The following is a 22500-nucleotide window of genomic DNA, read 5'->3' on the forward strand; positions in this document are numbered from 1 at the left end:
AACACCACTGGTACCACCTCCGCATCATTTTGAGCCAGGAAAAACGCTGTACACTCATCATCGACCAAGAAGCCCTTTGTGCCAAGGCAGTCCAGCTTAATGATGTGATGAACACAGTTGTGAAAACTATCAACATAATTAGAGCACGAGGGCTCTACCACAGAGAATTTCAAGTGTTCCTATCTGATGTTGATGCTGAATATGGGGACGAGCTCTATCACTCTTACTAAGAAGCAATCTGAGGCTGCTGTTTTGAGAATGAGCCGTCTTTATAAAAAAAAGAAAAAAACATTTAATGGAAAGTTATGATATGGGCTGTTTTTCTTTAAGCATATTCAGGTATCAAGCATAATTTACCTACATTTGATTAACTTTAATACATTAGAGGTGAGGCGATACCTCACCTCTAGTGAGTGGCCCAGCCTTGAGTATATTTTTCTGTATGTGGCCCTCTGTGAAAAAAGTTTGGACACCCCTGCTAAACAGTTGAGGTTTGACCCTATAAACAGTTGAGATTTGACCCTATAAACAGTTGAGATTTGACCCTATAAACAGTTGAGATTTGACCCTATAAACAGTTGAGATCTGACCTATAAACAGTTGAGGTTTGACCCTATAAACAGTTGAGATCTGACCCTATAAACAGTTTAGATTTGACCCTAGTATAAACAGTTGAGATCTGACCCTATAAACAGTTGAGATCTGACCCTATAAACAGTTTAGATTTGACCCTAGTATAAACAGTTGAGATCTGACCCTATAAACAGTTGAGGTTTGACCCTATAAACAGTTGAGATCTGACCCTATAAACAGTTTAGATTTGACCCTAGTATAAACAGTTGAGATCTGACCCTATAAACAGTTGAGATCTGACCCTATAAACAGTTGAGATCTGACCCTATAAACAGTTGAGATTTGACCCTATAAACAGTTGAGATCTGACCCTATAAACAGTTGAGATCTGACCCTATAAACAGTTGAGATCTGACCATATAAACAGTTGAGATCTGACCCTATAAACAGTTGAGATCTGACCCTATAAACAGTTGAGGTTTGACCCTATAAACAGTTGAGATCTGACCCTATAAACAGTTGAGATCTGACCCTATAAACAGTTGAGATCTGACCCTATAAACAGTTGAGATCTGACCCTATAAACAGTTGAGATCTGACCCTATAAACAGTTGAGATCTGACCCTATAAACAGTTGAGATCTGGCCCTATAAACAGTTGAGATCTGACCTATAAACAGTTGAGGTTTGACCCTATAAACAGTTGAGATCTGACCCTATAAACAGTTTAGATTTGACCCTAGTATAAACAGTTGAGATCTGACCCTATAAACAGTTGAGATCTGACCCTATAAACAGTTTAGATTTGACCCTAGTATAAACAGTTGAGATCTGACCCTATAAACAGTTGAGGTTTGACCCTATAAACAGTTGAGATCTGACCCTATAAACAGTTTAGATTTGACCCTAGTATAAACAGTTGAGATCTGACCCTATAAACAGTTGAGATCTGACCCTATAAACAGTTGAGATCTGACCCTATAAACAGTTGAGATTTGACCCTATAAACAGTTGAGATCTGACCCTATAAACAGTTGAGATCTGACCCTATAAACAGTTGAGATCTGACCCTATAAACAGTTGAGATCTGACCCTATAAACAGTTGAGGTTTGACCCTATAAACAGTTGAGATCTGACCCTATAAACAGTTGAGATCTGACCCTATAAACAGTTGAGATCTGACCCTATAAACAGTTGAGATCTGACCCTATAAACAGTTGAGATCTGACCCTATAAACAGTTGAGATTTGACCCTATAAACAGTTGAGATCTGACCCTATAAACAGTTGAGATCTGACCCTATAAACAGTTGAGATCTGACCCTATAAACAGTTGAGATCTGACCCTATAAACAGTTGAGATCTGACCCTATAAACAGTTTAGATTTGACCCTAGTATAAACAGTTGAGATCTGACCCTATAAACAGTTGAGATCTGACCCTATAAACAGTTGAGATTTGACCCTAGTATAAACAGTTGAGATCTGACCCTATAAACAGTTGAGGTTTGACCCTATAAACAGTTGAGATCTGACCCTATAAACAGTTTAGATTTGACCCTAGTATAAACAGTTGAGATCTGACCCTATAAACAGTTGAGATCTGACCCTATAAACAGTTGAGATCTGACCCTATAAACAGTTGAGATTTGACCCTATAAACAGTTGAGATCTGACCCTATAAACAGTTGAGATCTGACCCTATAAACAGTTGAGATCTGACCCTATAAACAGTTGAGATCTGACCCTATAAACAGTTGAGATCTGACCCTATAAACAGTTGAGGTTTGACCCTATAAACAGTTGAGATCTGACCCTATAAACAGTTGAGATCTGACCCTATAAACAGTTGAGATTTGACCCTATAAACAGTTGAGATCTGACCCTATAAACAGTTGAGATTTGACCCTATAAACAGTTGAGATCTGACCCTATAAACAGTTGAGATCTGACCCTATAAACAGTTGAGATCTGACCCTATAAACAGTTGAGATCTGACCCTATAAACAGTTGAGATCTGACCCTATAAACAGTTGAGATCTGACCCTATAAACAGTTGAGATCTGACCCTATAAACAGTTGAGATCTGACCCTATAAACAGTTGAGATTTGACCCTATAAACAGTTGAGATCTGACCCTATAAACAGTTGAGATCTGACCCTATAAACAGTTGAGATCTGACCCTATAAACAGTTGAGATCTGACCCTATAAACAGTTGAGATTTGACCCTATAAACAGTTGAGATCTGACCTATAAACAGTTGAGGTTTGACCCTATAAACAGTTGAGATCTGACCCTATAAACAGTTGAGATCTGACCCTATAACCAGCCGTCTCCTGTTGTTCTCTAGTGAGGAGCCCGGGGGGGCAGCTGACTCTGTACTGTAAGGGGGCAGACACCATCATCTACGACCGGCTGCACCCCTCCTGCCACAAGCTGATGGAGGTCAACACCGGACACCTCAACGTGAGTGACCCCCCGTCTCCATGTGATCATATAACAGTCTGGTTCAAGCTGGTAGAGCACGGCGCTAACAACGCTTAGGTTGTGGGTTCGATTCCCAGCTGGGACCATATATACTGAAACATGTATGCACTCACTGCAATGTACGTTGCTTTTGGATTTATATCACTATTTTGCACTTCGTGTTAGATGCTAAACCTAATTTCTTTGTCTGGTACTTGTACTCTGCAATGACAATAAAGTTGATAAATAAATGATCAATCTAATCCAACAGGAGTATGCAGGTGTATCTAGTCTAATCTAATGTAATGTAATCTAATGTAATCTAATGTAATGTAATCTAATGTAATGTAATCTAATGTAATGTAATGTAATGTAATGTAATCTAATCTAATCTAATCTAATCTGACCCAACAGGAGTATGCAGGGGAGGGTCTGCGTACTCTGGCCCTGGCCTATAAGCATCTGGACGAGGGCTACATGAAGGCCTGGAGACAGCGCCACCATGAGGCCAGCACGGCCCTGGAGGAGAGAGACGAGAAGCTGGACGAGCTGTACGAGGAGATAGAGAAGGACCTTATGGTGAGTAGAGGAGATAGAGAAGGACCTTCTGGTGAGTAGAGGAGATAGAGAAGGACCTCGTGGTGAGTAGAGGAGGTAGAGAAGACCTTCTGGTGAGTAGAGGAGGTAGAGAAGGACCTTCTGGTGAGTAGAGGAGATAGAGAAGGACCTTCTGGTGAGTAGAGGAGGTAGAGAAGACCTTCTGGTGAGTAGAGGAGATAGAGAAGACCTTCTGGTGAGTAGAGGAGATAGAGAAGACCTTCTGGTGAGTAGAGGAGATAGAGAAGGACCTTCTGGTGAGTAGAGGAGATAGAGAAGGACCTTCTGGTGAGTAGAGGAGAGAGAAGACCTTCTGGTGAGTAGAGGAGATAGAGAAGACCTTCTGGTGAGTAGAGGAGATAGAGAAGACCTTCTGGTGAGTAGAGGAGATAGAGAAGACCTTCTGGTGAGTAGAGGAGATAGAGAAGGACCTTCTGGTGAGTAGAGGAGATAGAGAAGGACCTTCTGGTGAGTAGAGGAGATAGAGAAGACCTTCTGGTGAGTAGAGGAGGTAGAGAAGACCTTCTGGTGAGTAGAGGAGATAGAGAAAGACCTTCTGGTGAGTCTCTCACACAGACACCAGATCTGATCATCTGATCATATATATATTTATACCAAATGATGCCATGTCCAGGTGGAAACTGCTGCCAATGTCACTCAATGTTTGTTGCTGTCCTGTTGTTTACTTTGTCTACAGTATGTTGTATCGTCTCTGTTGCACTTGAAGCATGAAAGTACCATGCCCAAGACAAATTTCTCCTCGGGGACAATAAAGTATAATCAATCAATCAATCAATCAATCATCTCATCATCCTGCTGTACTACCACCAGGACTGATGAATTAAACTGTGTCTGTCTCTGTCTCCTGAGACAGCTGCTTCCCCCTATACTGTGTCTCCTAAGATTTCTACTTCTCCCCCTTGTACTGTTTCTCCAGTGTAAAAAAAAAAGAAAAGAAAAAAGCACGACAACTGCCAGTGGCCCCGGGCCTGAGCTAGATTACTCTTCCTGCTACGACTGGTGGATTGAGGATTCACTTGCTTAGTCAAATGTAGAGATTGTAAGTTGTTTTGGAATAAGGCGTCTGTGTGTGTGTGTGTGTGTGTGTGTGCGTGTGTGTGTGTGTGTGTAGCTGTTGGGGTCGACTGCGGTGGAGGACAAGTTGCAGGACGGCGTCCCCCAGACCATCCAGCAGCTGGCCAAGGCCGACATCAAGATCTGGGTCCTGACCGGGGACAAGCAGGGTGGGGGCCTCTCTCTCTCTCTCTCTCTCTCTCTCTCTCTCTCTCTCTCTGTCTCTCTCTCTCTGTCTGTCTCTCTCTCTCTGTCTGTCTCTCTCTCTGTCTCTCTCTGATTCTCTCATCTCTCTCTCTCCATCTCTCTCTCTGTCTCCATCTCTCTCTGATCCTCTCATCTGTGTGTTGTCTCATCTCTCTTGTCTCATGTGTGTGTGTCTCAGAGACAGCAGAGAACATCGGGTACTCCTGCAACATGCTGAGAGAGGACATGACGGAGATCTTCGTGGTGGCGGCGAGCACCGCAGAGGACGTGAGAGAGGAGCTCAGGTGAGTCCAGAGACACGGACGCTGATGATGTCATCACCCAGAAGAGACACGGATGATGTCATCACCCAGAGACAGGGACGGTGATGATGTCATCACCCAGAGACACGCCTAGAGTCGAGTCTAGAGACGGTCGTCACACTCACAGTTTGAAGCACAACAGTAAGACCACGTGTAACAGTCTGTTTCTTCCCCCCCCCCTCCACCAGGAGTGCGAGGCGGAGGATGTGTCCCGAGGCAGCAGAGGAGGCGGAGGTGCATCACAGCAGGACCGGGCTGTTCTGCCGGGTCAGAACCCAGACGGTGGCGGACGAGAAGGTGGAGGGGGAGTACGGCCTGGTCATCAACGGACACAGCCTGGTGAGTTACCATAGTTACAGCCTGGTGAGACCCTGTTACCATGGTTACAGCCTGGTAAGTTACCATAGTTACAGCCTGGTAAGTTACCACGGTTACAGCCTGGTAAGTTACCATAGTTACAGCCTGGTGAGTTACCATAGTTACAGCCTGGTGAGTTACCATAGTTACAGCCTGGTGAGTTACCATAGTTACAGCCTGGTGAGTTACCATAGTTACAGCCTGGTAAGTTACCATAGTTACAGCCTGGTAAGACCCTGTTACCATAGTTACAGCCTGGTAAGAGACCCTGAGTGTTACCATAGCTACAGCCTGGTAAGAGACCCTGAGGTGTTCATGTGTCTCATCTCTCCTCCTGTTGTTCCTGAGGTGTTCCATGTGTCTCATCTCTCCTCCTGTTGTTCCTGAGGTGTTCAATGTGTCTCATCTCTCCTCCTGTTGTTCCTGAGGTGTTCATGTGTCTCATCTCTCCTCCTGTTGTTCCTGAGGTGTTCATGTGTCTCATCTCTCCTCCTGAGGTGTTCATGTGTCTCATCTCTCTTCCTGAGGTGTTTGTGTCTCATCTCTCTTCCTGAGGTGTTTATGTGTCTCATCTCTCCTCCTAAGGTGTTCATGTTTGTCCCTTCTCTCTCCCCGTGGTTCAGGCGTTCGCCCTGCAGAAGGAGATGGAGTTGGAGCTGCTGCGGACGGCCTGCATGTGCCAGACGGTCATCTGCTGCCGGGTCACCCCGCTGCAGAAGGCCCAGGTGGTGGAGCTGGTCAAGAAGTACAAGCAGGCCGTCACGCTGGCCATCGGCGACGGGGCTAACGACGTTAGCATGATCAAGGGTAAGCTAAGCTAAGGGGGCTAATTACGTCAGCGCGATCAAGGGTAAGCTAAGCTAACAGGGCTAATGACGTCAACATGGTCAAGGGTAAGCTAAGCTAACTGGGCTAACGGGGCTATGATCCCCCCCCCCTCCCCCCTCCCTCCAGCGGCCCATATAGGCGTGGGTATCTCAGGGCAGGAGGGCATGCACACACACTCATCCTCTCTCTCTCCCCCCCCCCCCCTCCCCCCGCAGCGGCCCATATAGGCGTGGGTATCTCAGGGCAGGAGGGCATGTACACACACTCATCCTCTCTCCCTCCCCCCCCCCTCCCCCCTCAGCGGCCCATATAGGCGTGGGTATCTCAGGGCAGGAGGGCATGCAGGCCGTCCTCTCCAGCGACTTCTCCTTCGCCCAGTTCCGCTACCTGCAGCGCCTCCTGCTGGTGCACGGCCGCTGGTCCTACCTGCGCATGTGCAAGTTCCTCCGCTACTTCTTCTACAAGAACTTCACCTTCACCTTCGTCCACTTCTGGTACGGCTTCTTCTGCGGCTTCTCGGCGCAGGTGAGGCTCAGAGAACGGCATTATGGGATCGAAAACGATCGAGGATGTCTGTGATATGGTCTGTCTGTGATGGTCTGTCTGTGATATGTTCTGTCTGTGATATGGTCTGTCTGTGATGGTCTGTCTGTGATATGGTCTGTCTGTGATATGTTCTGTCTGTGATGGTCTGTCTGTGATATGGTCTGTCTGTGATATGGTCTGTCTGTGATGTGGTCTGTCTGTGTTTAAGCTGTGTTCTTCCTCCTGTGTTCTTCCAGACGGTGTATGACGAGTGGTTCATCACCCTGTATAACCTGGTCTACACAGCCCTCCCTGTCCTCGGACTCAGCCTCTTCGACCAGGTAATCACAAAAACAACAACAACAACAACCACAACCACAACAACCACAACAACAACCACAACAACAACAACAAACACAACAACAACAACAACCACCACAACAACAACAACAACCACAACAACCACAACAACAACAACCACAACAACAACAACAACAACCACAACAACAACAACAACAACAGAATAAGAATAAGCCTGGACTTTCCTTTAGCGACGTTGATGGAACCAAGTTAATTTCCTGTATGTGCGAATATACTTGGCAAAAAAAGAACTCTGATTCTCATTCTGATCTGGTTCTGATCTGATCTGGTTCTGATGTGGTTCTGGTTCTGATGTGGTTCTGGTTCTGATTCTGTGTGTCTCCAGGACGTGAACGACCGGTGGAGCTTCCAGTACCCTCAGCTGTACGCGCCGGGCCAGCTGAGCCTGTACTTCAGTAAGAAGGCCTTCGTCCGCTGCGTCTGCCACAGCTGCTACTCCTCCCTGGTGCTGTTCCTCATCCCCTGGGCCGCCATGATCGACACGGTCCGGGACGACGGCAAGGACATCGTGGACTACCAGTCCTTCGCCCTGCTGGCCCAGACGTGCCTGCTCATCGCCGTCAGCATCCAGGTGAGAGGCGCCTTGCTCAAGGGCACAACGGCAGTGGCAGGCACTTAGATTAGAGATTAGATTAGGTTAGGTTCAACCTTTCTGTCATCGCACAGAGGACAACGAAATGTGTTTTTAGCTCTAGGAACAGGGTCAGACATAGTAAACGCCCCCGGAGCGATTAGGGGTTAAGTGCCTTGCTCAAGGTCACAACGGCAGTGGTAGGCAACTTAGATATGATGCCAGCAACCCTCCAGTCACCAGCTCACACATGCAGCTCCCTCCTGATGACACACACACACACACACACACACACATACACACACACACACACACACACACACATATACACACACACACACAACATATACACACACACACACACAGTAACCCCCACCTCCCCTCCTCTCCTCCAGCTGGGCCTGGACACCCACTACTGGACCGCCCTGAACCAGTTCTTCCTGTGGGGCAGTCTGTCCGTGTACTTCGCCGTGGCCTTCACCATGTACAGCAACGGCATGTTCCTCATCTTCACCTCCGCCTTCCCCTTCGTCGGTGAGTACCACTTCCTGTTACTGAGTAGCACTTCCTGTCACCTTCCTCTTCACTTCCTGTTACTGAGTACCACTTCCTGTCACCTTCCCCTTCACTTCCTGTTACCTTCCCCTTCACTTCCTGTCACCTTCCCCTTCACTTCCTGTCACCTTCCCCTTCACTTCCTGTTACCTTCCCCTTCACTTCCTGTCACCTTCCCCTTCACTTCCTGTCACCTTCCCCTTCACTAATTATTGTTGTTATTATTACGGTGAAATGGTGTAGGTTTGAGTACGTTTGCCTTCCACCGTTCATGTCATCTGATTCTAAGTCTGGTCTTTGTTGATGTTTGTTGTTGTCCACCAGGCTCAGCCAGGAACTCTCTGAACCAGCCCAACGTGTGGCTCACCATCCTGCTCACCTCCATCCTCACTGTACTTCCTGTCGTGGCATACCGCTTCCTGCGCCTCCAGCTGTGGCCGACTATCAACGACAAGGTTAGGGGGGGGGGGTCAGGGGGGTTAGGGGCGTTAGGAGGGGTCAGCGGGGTTAGGGGGGGTCAGAGACTGTAATGAACTGCATAATGGGGCGGTTGTGGCTCAGGAGGTAGAGCCGGCATCTAATGATCGCAAGGTCGGCAGATCGGCGCTTCGAACCCCGGCTGGACACATGTCGAGGTGTCCTTGGACAAGACACTTGACCCAAAATTGCTCCCAATGACCGGCGCCTTTCATCATAGCTTGTCGCCATTGCTGTGGTGGTGTTCCCAGGTCTTACTCAAGGACACACTAGTGGTGGTGTTCCCAGGTCTTACTCAAGGACACACTAGTGGTGGTGTTCCCAGGTCTTACTCAAGGACACACTAGTGGTGGTGTTCCCAGGTCTTACTCAAGGACACACTAGTGGTGGTGTTCCCAGGTCTTACTCAAGGACACACTAGTGGTGGTGGTCCCAGGTCTTACTCAAGGACACACTAGTGGTGGTGTTCCCAGGTCTTACTCAAGGACACACTAGTGGTGGTGTTCCCAGGCCTTACTCAAGGCTACACACTAGTGGTGGTGTTCCCAGGTCTTACTCAAGGACACACTAGTGGTGGTGGTCCCAGGTCTTACTCAAGGACACACTAGTGGTGGTGTTCCCAGGTCTTGCTCAAGGACACACTAGTGGTGGTGTTCCCAGGTCTTACTCAAGGGCACGCTAGTGGTGGTGTTCCCAGGTCTTACTCAAGGACACACTAGTGGTGGTGTTCCCAGGTCTTACTCAATGACACACTAGTGGTGGTGTTCCCAGGTGGAGATTTTTTCTCATGACCTTCTGATCACCAGTCCAACTCACCGTCCACTAGGTGGCGCCACCCCCCCCCCCCCCCCCCAGGCCAGTAGATGATAACAGGGCTGGGTGGGTGTGACTGCCATTAACCCGTCAGAGCCAGGGCCTACTCACTCCTTCCTCCCGCCTCCGTGGTTATTTCTGTCAGGCACATTCGTGGTCACCGCAGGGGGTTTGGGCCAGATGGGGCCCTGGGTGAGAGGACCCCTGCAGAGATGACAGAAGCTGGTCGTGTTTGTGTCTCGTTTGGACTTTATTCACTCAGTACAACCACACAGCTGGAGAAACTGGAACATTCCAATCCATAGAAACATGGCACAGGAAAGAAGTATTGAACACGCTATCTGAAATGTATTTGCAATACAACACAATGTGAATATGTTGAATTAGAAATTGCTGATGTGTTGAATACTTTCCTCCATAATTTCCTCCACTGTACATCTACTTCCTACACTTGATTCAATGTCCAACTGACCTCTCATCCCTCCCTCCCTCCTTCCCTTCTTTTATACCGGTCTCTCCCATCCCATCCCTCCCTCCCTCCCTCCTATCCCTCCCTCCCCTCTTTCCCATCCCTCTGTCCCTCCCTCCCATCCCTCCCTCTCTCCCACCCTCCCTCCCTCTCTCCCACCCTCCATCCCTCCCTCCCCTCCCATCCCTCCCTCCATCCCACCCTCCATCCCTCCATCCCTCCCTCCCATCCCTCCCTCCCATCCCTCCATCCCCTCCCATCCCACCCTCCATCCCTCCCTCCCATCCCTCCCATCCCTCCATCCCTCCCACCCCACCCATCTCTCCCTCCCATCCCTCCATCCCTCCCATCCCCCCCTCCATCCCTCCCCTCCCACCCATCCCTCCCTCCCCACCCTCCCTCCAGGTGAGGTACAAGGTGAGACAGGCCAAGGCCCTGCCCCCCCCTCCTACCCAGCGGGTCCACCCCAGGCGGGTCAGCACCAGGCGGTCGGGCTACGCCTTCTCCCACGCCCAGGGCTTCGGCGACCTCGTGACCTCCGGCAGGTTCCTACGGCGACCGCTGAAGACCCGGGTCGCCCTGTTCCCCCCGGCGGAGTCGGCCCTGGCCCAGACCCAGCCTCAGCACTACCGCAGCATCGCAGAGGAGGCGGAGCAGCCGCACAGCCCCTAGGAGAGGGGGGGCCTTAGGAGAGGGGGGCAGAGCCCTTAGGAGAGGGGGGCAGAGCCCTTAGGAGAGGGGGGCAGAGCCCTTAGGAGAGGGGAGGGGAGGAGGCAGAGCCTTTAGGAGAGGGGAGGAGAGGAGGCAGAGCCTTTAGGAGAGGGGAGGAGAGGAGGCAGAGCCTTTAGGAGAGGGGAGCCCTTAGGAGAGGGGAGGGGAGACGAGGGGAGCCCTTAGGAGAGGAAAGGGAGCCCTTAGGATAGGGGAGGAGAAGAAGCAGAGCCTTTAGGAGAGGGGGGCAGCACCTTTAGGAGAGGGGGGCAGAGCCCTTAGGAGAGGGGGGCAGAGCCCTTAGGAGAGGGGAGCCAGCCTACCACCAACGCAACCCAGTTAACACTAGAACAGCCGAGCCTTTTTTACCTACTACCTTACTCAGCTTTCATTTTGTAGCCAATCAGAGTGTTGTTGCTAGGTAGAACACCACATAGAACACTCGGCACACTTTAGGTGGTGAGTGTTCACGACTTCTTTGGCAGTTGGTGAGTTAAAACTAGCCGTGTTAAAACAGCCGTGCCTGTTTCACCTGCTATAAGAGCCGCCTCTGGGTCAAATGACCATAGTCTTTACAATGGGAAGCTGCTATTTACACACAACGACCACTAGTTGGCGAACACCTAAATTAGCCTGCCTCCTACACAGAAAAAACTGCAAAATAGCTTCATACTAGCTTATCCTGATGTGAAATGTAAGGATACTGGGTGGTAGAACGCACATATTTAGAAAAAGTCAAGGGTCCTGAAATTTGATCGAATGCAAAGATATTTTTTACCCATGGCTGTTCTAGTGTTAAACGGTAATAATCACTCAGCCACGTTTCTGTGAAACCCTTGAGCCTGTCCCATGTGAGGAGTCTGGATCAATTCCAGGACCCCCCCCCCTCTCATCCCCCCACCGCACCCCTCAAGCCAGTATTTGGTACCAGGTGTGTTTGTATTTTCATGGAGAAATGTGTCCCAGACTATGTTTGCGTAAATGTGAAAACTCTGAGCTTCGGTGTGATATCAAGCCTGATGTTCTATAGATCTATGAATGCAGATGTTCTATAGATCTATGAATGTAGATGTTCTATAGATCTATGAATGTAGATGTTCTATAGATCTATGAATGTAGATGTTCTATAGATCTATGAATGTAGATGTTCTATAGATATATGAATGTAGATGTTCTATAGATCTATGAATGTAGATGTTCTATAGATCTATGAATGATAGTTCTATAGATATATGAATGTAGATGTTCTATAGATCTATGAATGTAGATGTTCTATAGATCTATGAATGCAGATTTCTATAGATCTATGAATGCAGATTTCTATTGATCTATGAATGCAGAATTCTATAGATATATGAATGTAGATGTTCTATAGATCTATGAATGATAGTTCTATAGATCTATGAATGTAGATGTTCTATAGATCTATGAATGCAGATGTTCTATAGATCTATGAATGTAGATGTTCTATAGATCTATGAATGATAGTTCTATAGATCTATGAATGTAGATGTTCTATAGATCTATGAATGCAGATGTTCTATAGATCTATGAATGATAGTTCTATAGATCTATGAATGTAGATGTTCTATAGATATATGAATGTAGATGTTCTATAGATCTATGAATGATAGTTCTATAGATCTATGAATGTAGATGTTCTATAGATCTATGAATGTAGATGTTCTATAGATATATGAATGTAGATGTTCTATAGATCTATGAATGATAGTTCTATAGATCTATGAATGTAGATGTTCTATAGATCTATGAATGTAGATGTTCTATAGATCTATGAATGCAGGTGTTCTATAGATCTATGAATGATAGTTCTATAGATCTATGAATGATAGTTCTATAGATCTATGAATGTAGATGTTCTATAGATCTATGAATGCAGATTTCTATAGATCTATGAATGCAGAATTCTATAGATCTATGAATGCAGATGTTCTATAGTAATTATGATTATATAATGATTGGAGCACTTTGAGCTGCAACGTTTGCAGGAAAAGTGCTATACAAATAAAAAGTTATTATTATTATAGATCGATGAATGATAGTTCTCAGAATGCAGATGTTATATAGATCTATGAATGCAGATGTTATATAGATCTATAAATGAAGTTGATGATTCTCTATAATTGGCTGATTTGGTGTGACAAAACCTTGTTGAATATGATGATTTTTATTATTGTATATATAAACTTTTCCTTCTCTGACATTCAACTGTCTGAACTCAGGGTGTTGTATTGAGACGCATCATGAGATGATGATGATTTTTACTGTATCATGATCATAGAAATTAAATTAATTAATCTTAGTCGACCTAAATGTTATATTTGGGGGGTTTTATATTCGTTTTTCTCTGGGAATAATAATATGATTCGTTTACTGTGATGTGTCATGCATAGTGGTCTTTAATGTTGGGTTTAAGTTAATGCAATATCAATTAAATCAACAATCATTGGACAACTGTACTGTATGTAATCATAGACACTCTCTAAAATGTACTTTTGAGCATAATGCCACAATAAACATGTCATATTTTTCATGTCTTGTTGTTCTCGTTGTTGTTGTGTTTATCAGATCACAGATGATTCTCCCGTTAGTATTAAATACATTTTCTATGGCTGTTATTTGTTGTTGGAATCTGCGCTGCTCCTGATTGGCTGGAGACGCTGTGACGCGACTAATCCAGCTGATCCACCGGTCTGGCCTCGGGCTGCGTTCGTAAACTCACTCTGAGAGCGCCGGAGCGCACACTGGGTTCAACGTCATAAAGGGACCAAGTAATTTGATTGGACAAGAGGCATTCCATGAGTGCTGTTCAGATTTTCGGAGCGAATGTTACGAACGCAGCCTGGGTCTCTACCGGCACCGGGAGCGCGAGGCTTGGACCGTTGACGGAAAGAAACCGTCCAGCAAAACACACCGCATCTCTGCGCCCCGCCGCCGTATGTATGTTTAATCATCTATTTATGCGTTTACGTCATTTGTATAAAGCAGGATAAGCAGTGACGCATGTATTTTTAAAAATGATTTGGTTAGATAATGTTTAATGTTTTGTATGACATTATTACCTTACTGTTTGGAATATATTTCTAATGAATATACCGCTACTGGAACTTAAAGTCAGACAACCGGCAGACGTTTATAATAATAATAATAATAATAATAATAACCTTTATTTGTATAGAACTTTTACTGCAGACGTTATAGGACGACTGTTGTAATCTAGGTTTCATGCTGTGTGAAGATGCCTGTTCCGTATATGCTGCCGAGGTTTCCCTCCATTAGAACTCTGTAGACTTGTGTCCAAGTGCTGTAATTTGTGTCATCATGCGATCTGGCATCGTTTCCACTGACACACATGCACACTGACACACATGCACACTGACACACATGCACACTGACACACATGCACACTGACACACATGCACGCAGGCTAATAAACCCTGTCTGTCTGTCTCACCCTGTCTGTCTGTCTCAGCCTGTCAGCTTCTCTCTGTCGCCCTAGTTGCCTCCCCTCGTCCTGTGTCTCACACCCGCTGCCTCCTCCGTCACTTTAGCACTGATGTCCAGGCGCGCAGGTGAGCTGAACCAAAGCGAGCAGGCTGAGTTCATGTGTTTGTTTGGATTTTGATCAGTCTATTCCAATTGACCAAAGACACACACACACACACACACACACACACACACACACCCTCATGTGTTTATTTTAGCACCTGACGGAAAGGGTGGACCGTATCTGCTGTGCATGTTTAGATAAAGCCTGCCCTCTGTTCAAATGATTGACTAGATCTTTAAACTGTCTCTCTACGTAGTCGACTACATCTGTGTTCCATTTCAACCCACCTCTCCCAGAATGTAGGCCACGCTTGGTCTTCTCTGGACCAGAGTAATGATGTCGTCCTGCTCTGCGGCTCATTACAGAGAACTTTATGAAAACAAAACGACAGATCAGGAGGTTTGCGGTCTGCTGTCTGAGTGTGTCTCCAGGGGCCGTCTGAACAGCCGGTCAGATTAGATTCAACCTTCTTGTCATTACGAGACGTGTGTTCTGCTCTCGGCTCACAAGAGCCCCAGGAGACGAGCTCAGAGAGCAGACCACAGAACTCCTAATTTGTTGGTTTTCGTACAGTTCGCGCTGTAACGAGCCAAACATATAGTAGGTCAACGTCGTTACCCTGCGGCCAGATAACCCCTGGAGCAATTAGGGGTTTAAGTGCCTTGCTCAAGGGCACAACGGCACCTCAGATATGACGCCAGCAACCCTCCAGTCACCAGCTCACACGCAAGCTAGCTCCCTCCTGAGGCAGGGATCGAATCAGCGACCTTCCGACTGCTAGCCGGCCTCTCTGCTAACCTCTGGGCTAGCCGCCACCCCCCCCCCCCCCCCCCCCCCTCTCTGCTAACCTCTGGGCTAGCCGCCACCCCCCCCCCCCCCCCCCTCTCTGCTAACCTCTGGGCTAACCGCCCCCCCCCCCCCCCTCTCTGCTAACCTCTGGGCTAACCGCCACCCCCCCCTCTCTGCTGGTACCCCCCCGCCCCCCCACAGCAGTGTGTCACTCAGGGACGTAGCCACCATTCCTCACGTGAGCCGGGTGATCAGATCTGACAGAAACGCCCCCCCCCCCCCCTAGTGCGATTAGTCGGGGCTGATCGCATCATCAGGTTGATCTGGTTTCCTCTAGTGTTCCTTGTACCCAGGGGCGCAGGGATTCCCTCTGCTGATGTGTCTGTGGGTAGTGGTTATGTGTCTGTTTATGTGTCTGTGGGTAGCGACGCGGCCAGGGGTGCTGCCATGGAGGGGGGGAGGGGGGGGGGGGCGTATCAAATATGCAACGCAGCCGTTTCTTCATCTGCAGCAGCAGCAGCCTGTCACTGCCCTGCTGGCCCACTGCACACAGGAAGTCCTCTTCTTCTTCTCTGGTGTTTAAACTCAGCGGGCGGCTCAGGGGAGCTGTCTGTCTGTCTGTCTGTCTGTCTGTCAGCAGATGTATGTATGTATGTCTGTCTGTCTGTCTGTCTGTCTGTCAGCAGATGTATGTCTGTCTGTCTGTTTGTCTGTCTGTCTGTCAGCAGATGTATGTCTGTCTGTCTGTCTGTCTGTCAGCAGATGTATGTCTGTCTGTCTGTCTGTCAGACTAGGATGGATGTCTCAGTCCTCAGAGATGAGATGTCTGTGTCTCTGATCGGCCTGGGCGTCTATGATTCGGTGTTGATGTGTTGGGGTGTTGGGGTGTTGTTCGTGTGTTGAATCTGAGGTGATTGGAGAGAGATGAGGTGTTGATTTGATTTGATTTGATTTGGCTGTGGCACAGGAGGTAGAGACGGCGTATAATGATCGCAAGGTCGGCAGATTGGCGGTTCGAACCCCGCCTGGCCACATGTCGGCGCCTTGCATGGTAGCTTGCCGCCATGGGTGTGCGAATGTGTGTTTGAATGAGTGAATGAGAGGCCGTTGTAAAGACGTTATAAAGCACCTTCTTCTATATTTGGAATAAGTCAGTCTACTTACCATTTTACCATTAGATTTTACCATTAGCGACTATCGTTCCTCTATGCCAAAATAAGGAATAGGCTAGTCATCCCTGGTTTCAGGATGATCATTGATTTATTTTCCATAAAATCATTTCAATTGAGGCCTAAACGTTGTAAAAAGCCAACGCCTTCTCTGTGTGTTTCAGTTGTAAACACAGTAGTGATACACAGTGTTATTAGTGGTGAGACATCAGGGCGTTTATGACAGGGCACCTAATGGATGCGGTATGACAACAGGTATGTTATGACAGTGATGGATATGCCGTTGTCATGGTTAAGTTGATGTTTCTCTGAGGATGAAGAGGATTTCACTGCTGCAAATCAAATCAAACCAACTCCTATTTATCATTCGTCATAACGCACAGGACACGGTAAATAAACGGTAAAAAGTAAATACTTTCACCCGGGCTACCTCTGGACAGTGCAGTGGAACACAAGGATAGGCAGGGGGGGGGGGGGGGTAGATGTTCCACCAGATGTTCTGGGGATTATTTACAGATCAGGCTGAGGTGGACCATGCTGGGGGGTGTGAACTGTAGGCTGTGTGTGTGTGTGTGTGTGTGTGTGTGTGTGTGTGTGTGTGTGTGTGTGCGTGTGCGTGTGCGTGTGCGTGTGCGTGTGCGTGTGCGTGTGCGTGCGTCTGTGTCTGTGTCTGTGTCTGTGTCTGTGTCTGTGTCTGTGTCTGTGTCTGTGTCTGTGTCTGTGTGTGTGTCTTGTGACTCCCCTGTCACAGACAGACTCTGTGCTGCAGTAAGTGATGCAGTAAAACAACACTTTCCTACTTGTGAATGTAGAATTCCTCCAGCCTTATTTATAGCTGTGTGACTGCGACGTGAACAGAAGCCCTGAGTCAAGACTGTTTGACGATTTTCATTAGATCCCAAAATACAGCAGCGTTTTATATTCACAAATAGCAACAGACAAAATACAAACTAAAAATATATTGTTATATTATCATAGATTTGTCATCCGTATAACCTAATCTCTCAACCAGACCCTATTCACCCCCCCCCTCTCCCACCCTCTCCCCCCCTCTCCCACCCTCTCCCACCCTCTCCCACCCTCTCCCCCCCCTCTCCCACCCTCTCCCCCCCTCTCTCCCACCCTCTCCCACCCTCTCCCACCCTCTCCCACCCTCTCCCACCCTCTCCCACCCTCTCCCACCCTCTCGCCCCCCTCTCCCACCCTCTCCCACCCTCACCCCCCCTCTCCCCCCTCTCCCCCCCTCTCCCACCCTCTCCCCCCTCTCCCACCCTCTCCCACCCTCTCCCACCCTCACCCACCCTCTCCCCCCCTCTCCCCCCCTCTCCCACCCTCTCCCCCCCTCACCCCCCCCTCTCCCCCCCTCTCCCACCCTCTCGCCCCCTCACCCCCCCTCTCCCCCCCTCACCCCCCCCTCACCCCCCCTCTCCCACCCTCTCCCACCCTCTCCCCCCCTCACCCCCCCCTCTCCCCCCCTCTCCCACCCTCTCCCACCCTCACCCCCCCTCTCCCCCCCTCTCCCACCCTCTCCCACCCTCTCCCCCCCTCTCCCACCCTCACCCCCCCTCTCCCACCCTCTCCCCCCCTCTCCCACCCTCACCCCCCCTCTCCCCCCCTCTCCCACCCTCTCCCCCCCTCTCCCACCCTCTCCCCCCCTCTCCCACCCTCTCCCCCCCTCTCCCACCCTCTCCCACCCTCTCCCCCCCTCTCCCACCCTCTCCCCCCCTCTCCCACCCTCACCCCCCCCTCTCCCACCCTCACCCCCCCCTCTCCCACCCTCTCCCACCCTCTCCCACCCTCTCGCCCCCCTCTCCCACCCTCTCCCACCCTCACCCCCCCTCTCCCCCCCTCTCCCCCCCTCTCCCACCCTCTCCCACCCTCTCCCCCCCTCTCCCCCCCTCTCCCACCCTCTCCCCACCCTCTCCCCCCCTCTCCCACCCTCTCCCCCCCTCTCCCACCCTCTCCCCACCCTCTCCCACCCTCTCCCCCCCTCTCCCCCCCTCTCCCACCCTCTCCCCCCCTCTCCCCCCCTCTCCCCCCCTCTCCCACCCTCTCCCCCCCTCTCCCCAGCTCTCCCACCCTCACCCCCCCCTCTCCCACCCTCTCCCCCCCTCTCCCCCCCTCTCCCACCCTCTCCCCCCCTCACCCCCCCTCTCCCCAGCTCTCCCACCCTCACCCCCCCCTCTCCCCCCCTCCCCCCCCCCCTCTCCCACCCTCTCCCCCCCTCTCCCCCCTCTCCCCCCCTCTCCCACCCTCTCCCCCCTCTCCCCCCCTCTCCCACCCTCTCCCCCCCTCTCCCCCCTCTCCCCCCCCTCTCCCACCCTCTCCCCCCCTCCCCCCCCCCCTCTCCCACCCTCTCCCACCCTCTCCCCCCCTCTCCCACCCTCTCCCACCCTCTCCCACCCTCTCCCACCCTCTCCCCCCCTCTCCCACCCTCTCCCACCCTCTCCCCCCCTCACCCCCCCCTCTCCCCTCCTCTCCCACCCTCACCCCCCCTCTCCCACCCTCACCCCCCCTCTCCCACCCTCTCGCCCCCTCTCCCACCCTCTCCCCCCCTCACCCCCCCCTCTCCCCCCCTCACCCCCCCCTCTCCCCCCCTCTCCCACCCTCACCCCCCCTCTCCCCCCCTCTCCCACCCTCACCCCCCCTCTCCCACCCTCTCCCCCCCTCTCCCACCCTCTCCCCCCCTCACCCCCCCTCTCCCACCCTCTCCCCCCCTCTCCCACCCTCACCCCCCCTCTCCCCCCCTCTCCCACCCTCTCCCACCCTCTCCCCCCCTCTCCCACCCTCACCCCCCCTCTCCCACCCTCTCCCACCCTCACCCCCCCCTCTCCCACCCTCTCCCACCCTCTCCCCCCCTCTCTCCCCCTCTCCCACCCTCTCCCACCCTCTCCCCCCCTCACCCCCCCCTCTCCCACCCTCTCCCCCCCTCTCCCCCCCTCTCCCACCCCTCTCCCCCCCTCTCCCCCCCTCTCCCACCCTCACCCCCCCCTCTCCCACCCTCTCCCACCCTCTCCCCCCCCTCTCCCACCCTCTCCCACCCTCTCCCCCCCTCTCCCACCCTCTCGCATGCCAAGTGTAAACCACAGAGATATCCCAGAAGGCTGTGGGGCTCAGGGTTGCGGTATGAAGCAATGAGCTCAGAATCAGGACAACTGTGTGTGTGTGTGTATGTGTGTGTGTGTGTGTGTCTGTGTGTGTGTGTGTGTGTGTGTGTGTGTACATACTGTCCGTCTTTAAAAAGGTGTGCATTCATGACTGCTCAATATCTGAACTCTTGTCCTGCCCTGTCCTATGGAGTGTCTCTGTACGTGTGTGTGTGTGTGTGTGAGAGAGTGTGTGTGTGAGTGTGTATGTGTGTGAGTGTGTGAGTGTGTGAGTGTGTGTGTGTGCGTGTGTGCGTGCGTGCGTGCGTGCGTGCGTGCGAGTGTGCGTGTGCGTGTGTGTGTGTGTGTGTGTGTGTGTGTATGTGTGTGAGTGTGTGAGTGTGTGTGTGCGTGTGTGCGTGCGTGCGTGCGTGCGTGCGTGCGAGTGTGCGTGTGCGTGTGCGTATGTGTGTGTGTGTGTGTGTGTGTGTGTGTGTGTGTGTGTGTGTCTCTACAGTAAAGATGGCCCACTTACAGTCCAGTTGCCGTGCAGACCTGCATATGAGTAACTGTGTTTGACTACTGCGGTTAGAGAGAGGAGGGGGGGAGGGGGGGCTAGGGAGAGGAGGGGGGGGCTAGAGAGAGAGAGAGAGAGAGAGAGGAGGGGGGAGGGGAGGCTACAGAGAGACAGAGAGACAGAGAGAGAGAGAGAGAGAAAGAGGGGGGGGGCGCTCCATGGCTGAGTGAATCATGGATTGCCGGCCGAGGGCTCAGGGGGGAGGACGCGGTAGGAGCGTGTCTGTAGTAGAGGCAGGGTGAGTTCCCATGATGGACAGGGAGGCAGGGTGAGTTCCCATGATGCACGGGGAGGCAGGGTGAGTTCCCATGATGCACAGGGAGGCAGGGTGAGTTCCCATGATGCACGGGGAGGCAGGGTGAGTTCCCATGATGCACTGGGAGGCAGGGTGAGTTCCCATAATGCACGGGGAGGCAGGGTGAGTTCCCATGATGCACAGGGAGGCAGGGTGAGTTCCCATGATGCACGGGGAGGCAGGGTGAGTTCCCATGATGCACAGGGAGGCAGGGTGAGTTCCCATGATGCACGGGGAGGCAGGGTGAGTTCCCTTGATGCACGGGGAGGCAGGGTGAGTTCCCATGATGCACAGGGAGGCAGGGTGAGTTCCCATGATGCACAGGGAGGCAGGGTGAGTTCCCATGATGCACAGGGAGGCAGGGTGAGTTCCCATGATGCACTGGGGCAGCAGTCGCACCTTAAAGTTGATCAAGTTATTAAGAGTAAAATGTGTTGGCTTTGGTTCCTCAACATTGACATTGCAACATTCAGATACAAAAAAACACAATAATAATAAGTAACGTAAGTTAAAAAAAAACAGTAACCCTACATAACCTACATTTAATACAGTGATGGATTTTACAGTGGCTTCAACAGTGCAAAAATGCTGTGCATGATGAGTATGATGATATGAAATATAGATATATATAACACAACACAGTAAGTGTTCCAGTCGTGTGCAGTATTTATCATAGCGTGTGCTGCCTGTGAGCTGCGTTAAGTTCTGTTCTATTCTAGTGAGCCGCTTAATTATTTATCCAATCCACTTGGGGGAATCTACCCATCATCATCATCATCATCATCATAAAAAATAAAAAATAAAAAAGCAGAGGCATTCTATTCTGCACTATTATTATTTCTGTGATCACATCCCCAATCAACGCCCTCCTCCTCCTCCTCCTCCTCCTCCTCCTCCTCTCTTCCCTCCTCTCCTCCCCAGATGTTTGTTTCTATGGCAACACGGAGACGAGGAGATCGCGATGAGATGACGCCTTCCGCCGCCTCTTGATTCGCCCAGAGAGAGAGAGAGGATGAACAGGACCTCCAGCCTATCGGGGAACACCCTGATCGCGTGTCACTTCCCCCTGCCGCAGCTCTCCCCCTGGCAGCTTCCTGTCCGGTCGCTGTGTGGCGGCGGCGGTGGCGCGGGAGGCGAGAGGGGGAGGGGGGGGCCCCGGGGGGGGGCGGGGGGGGGCGGCTGTGCCCGGCGGGTCTGACCCGGGCTGCCTCCCTCCCCGAGCAGGACGCGCTGCGCCGCGAGGCCTCCGCCTTCCACAGCAGCCTCAGACACGCCAGCAGCAGCTGCTGGAGCCTCAAAGAGGACAGAGGAGAGGAGGAGGAGGGGGGCAGGGGGGACGGGGAGGGGGGCAGCGACAGCAGCGGGAGGTGTGACTCCGCCTCCTCGGAGTCCTCAGAGGAGGCGCCGCCACAGCTGACCGACGCCCAGAGGAAGAAAGAGACGAACAAGAAAGAGAAGAAGAAGAAGAAGAAGAAGGAGAAGGAGCACCTGGGCGGCGGGCCTCCACGCTCCCACAACTCCTTCCTCCCCACGGCCGAGGTGGACGAGGAGGACGAGGAGGACGAGGACAGCGAAGGGGACAACCTGCACAGGTACCACGAGGACTCCTCCTTCGTGTTGCACGGCAACTCCGACTGGGCCGGGAGACGCCGCGCCTCCTCCTCCTCGCACCCTGCATCCTCCTTACCGCCCCACGGCACCCTGGGAAGGGCAGGGCAGGTGGCGGCGCGGGGGGGGAAGACGACGTTGGGCCAAGAGAAGCAGCAGGATAGCAGGGATCTCCGGCTCTCCGATCAACCCGATCGGCTGGACCTTCTGGGGTTAGAATGTCCGCATCTCCACGACGACGACAACAGAGCCGCCGCCGACGCGGCGTTGTCGATGGACTGCGGCGAGAAAGAAGAGGGGTCAGGGGTCGTCGAAGAGAACGGGGTCAAGTGTGGCGGCGGCGGCGGTGAAGGCGAAGGCGTCTGTTTCAGCTACGCGACCCAACCCGAATGTTTCCCAGAATCCTTCTCTGGCGGCCGCCTGGAGAGCGCCAGCGACTCTTCCTGCAACAGCTCTGACGGCGTCCTCGTCAACTTCTGCGCCATCTACAACAGCGGCA

At 51.2% G+C, this 22500-nt stretch overlaps 2 protein-coding genes across 2 annotated transcripts in view; both read left to right on the plus strand.

Annotated features, from left to right (window-relative positions):
- Positions 1–10871, plus strand: part of atp8b5b (ATPase phospholipid transporting 8B5b) — a 44246-nt gene extending 33375 nt beyond the window's left edge. The window contains exons 17-28 of the mRNA XM_080529725.1: positions 2924–3039; positions 3454–3618; positions 4769–4880; positions 5096–5201; positions 5408–5558; positions 6200–6383; positions 6706–6929; positions 7187–7270; positions 7636–7881; positions 8277–8415; positions 8761–8891; positions 10601–10871. Of these exons, the coding sequence (XP_080385851.1) occupies positions 2924–3039; positions 3454–3618; positions 4769–4880; positions 5096–5201; positions 5408–5558; positions 6200–6383; positions 6706–6929; positions 7187–7270; positions 7636–7881; positions 8277–8415; positions 8761–8891; positions 10601–10867 (1925 nt within the window). The 3' untranslated portion in view covers positions 10868–10871. The remainder of the gene's footprint in view (positions 1–2923; positions 3040–3453; positions 3619–4768; positions 4881–5095; positions 5202–5407; positions 5559–6199; positions 6384–6705; positions 6930–7186; positions 7271–7635; positions 7882–8276; positions 8416–8760; positions 8892–10600) is intronic.
- A 10534-nt stretch (positions 10872–21405) lies between these two features.
- LOC308156388 (AP-4 complex accessory subunit RUSC2) overlaps positions 21406–22500 on the plus strand; it is a gene marked incomplete at both ends in the record, with an annotated part of 17650 nt that continues 16555 nt past the window's right edge. The window contains 2 exon segments of the mRNA XM_080529726.1: positions 21406–21514; positions 21517–22500. The exon segment at positions 21517–22500 is cut by the window's right edge and continues 125 nt beyond it. Coding sequence (XP_080385852.1) covers positions 21406–21514; positions 21517–22500 — 1093 coding nt within the window.

Source organism: Nansenia antarctica, assembly GCF_963989245.1.
Source record: "Nansenia antarctica genome assembly, chromosome: 4".
Lineage (NCBI taxonomy): Eukaryota > Metazoa > Chordata > Actinopteri > Argentiniformes > Microstomatidae > Nansenia > Nansenia antarctica.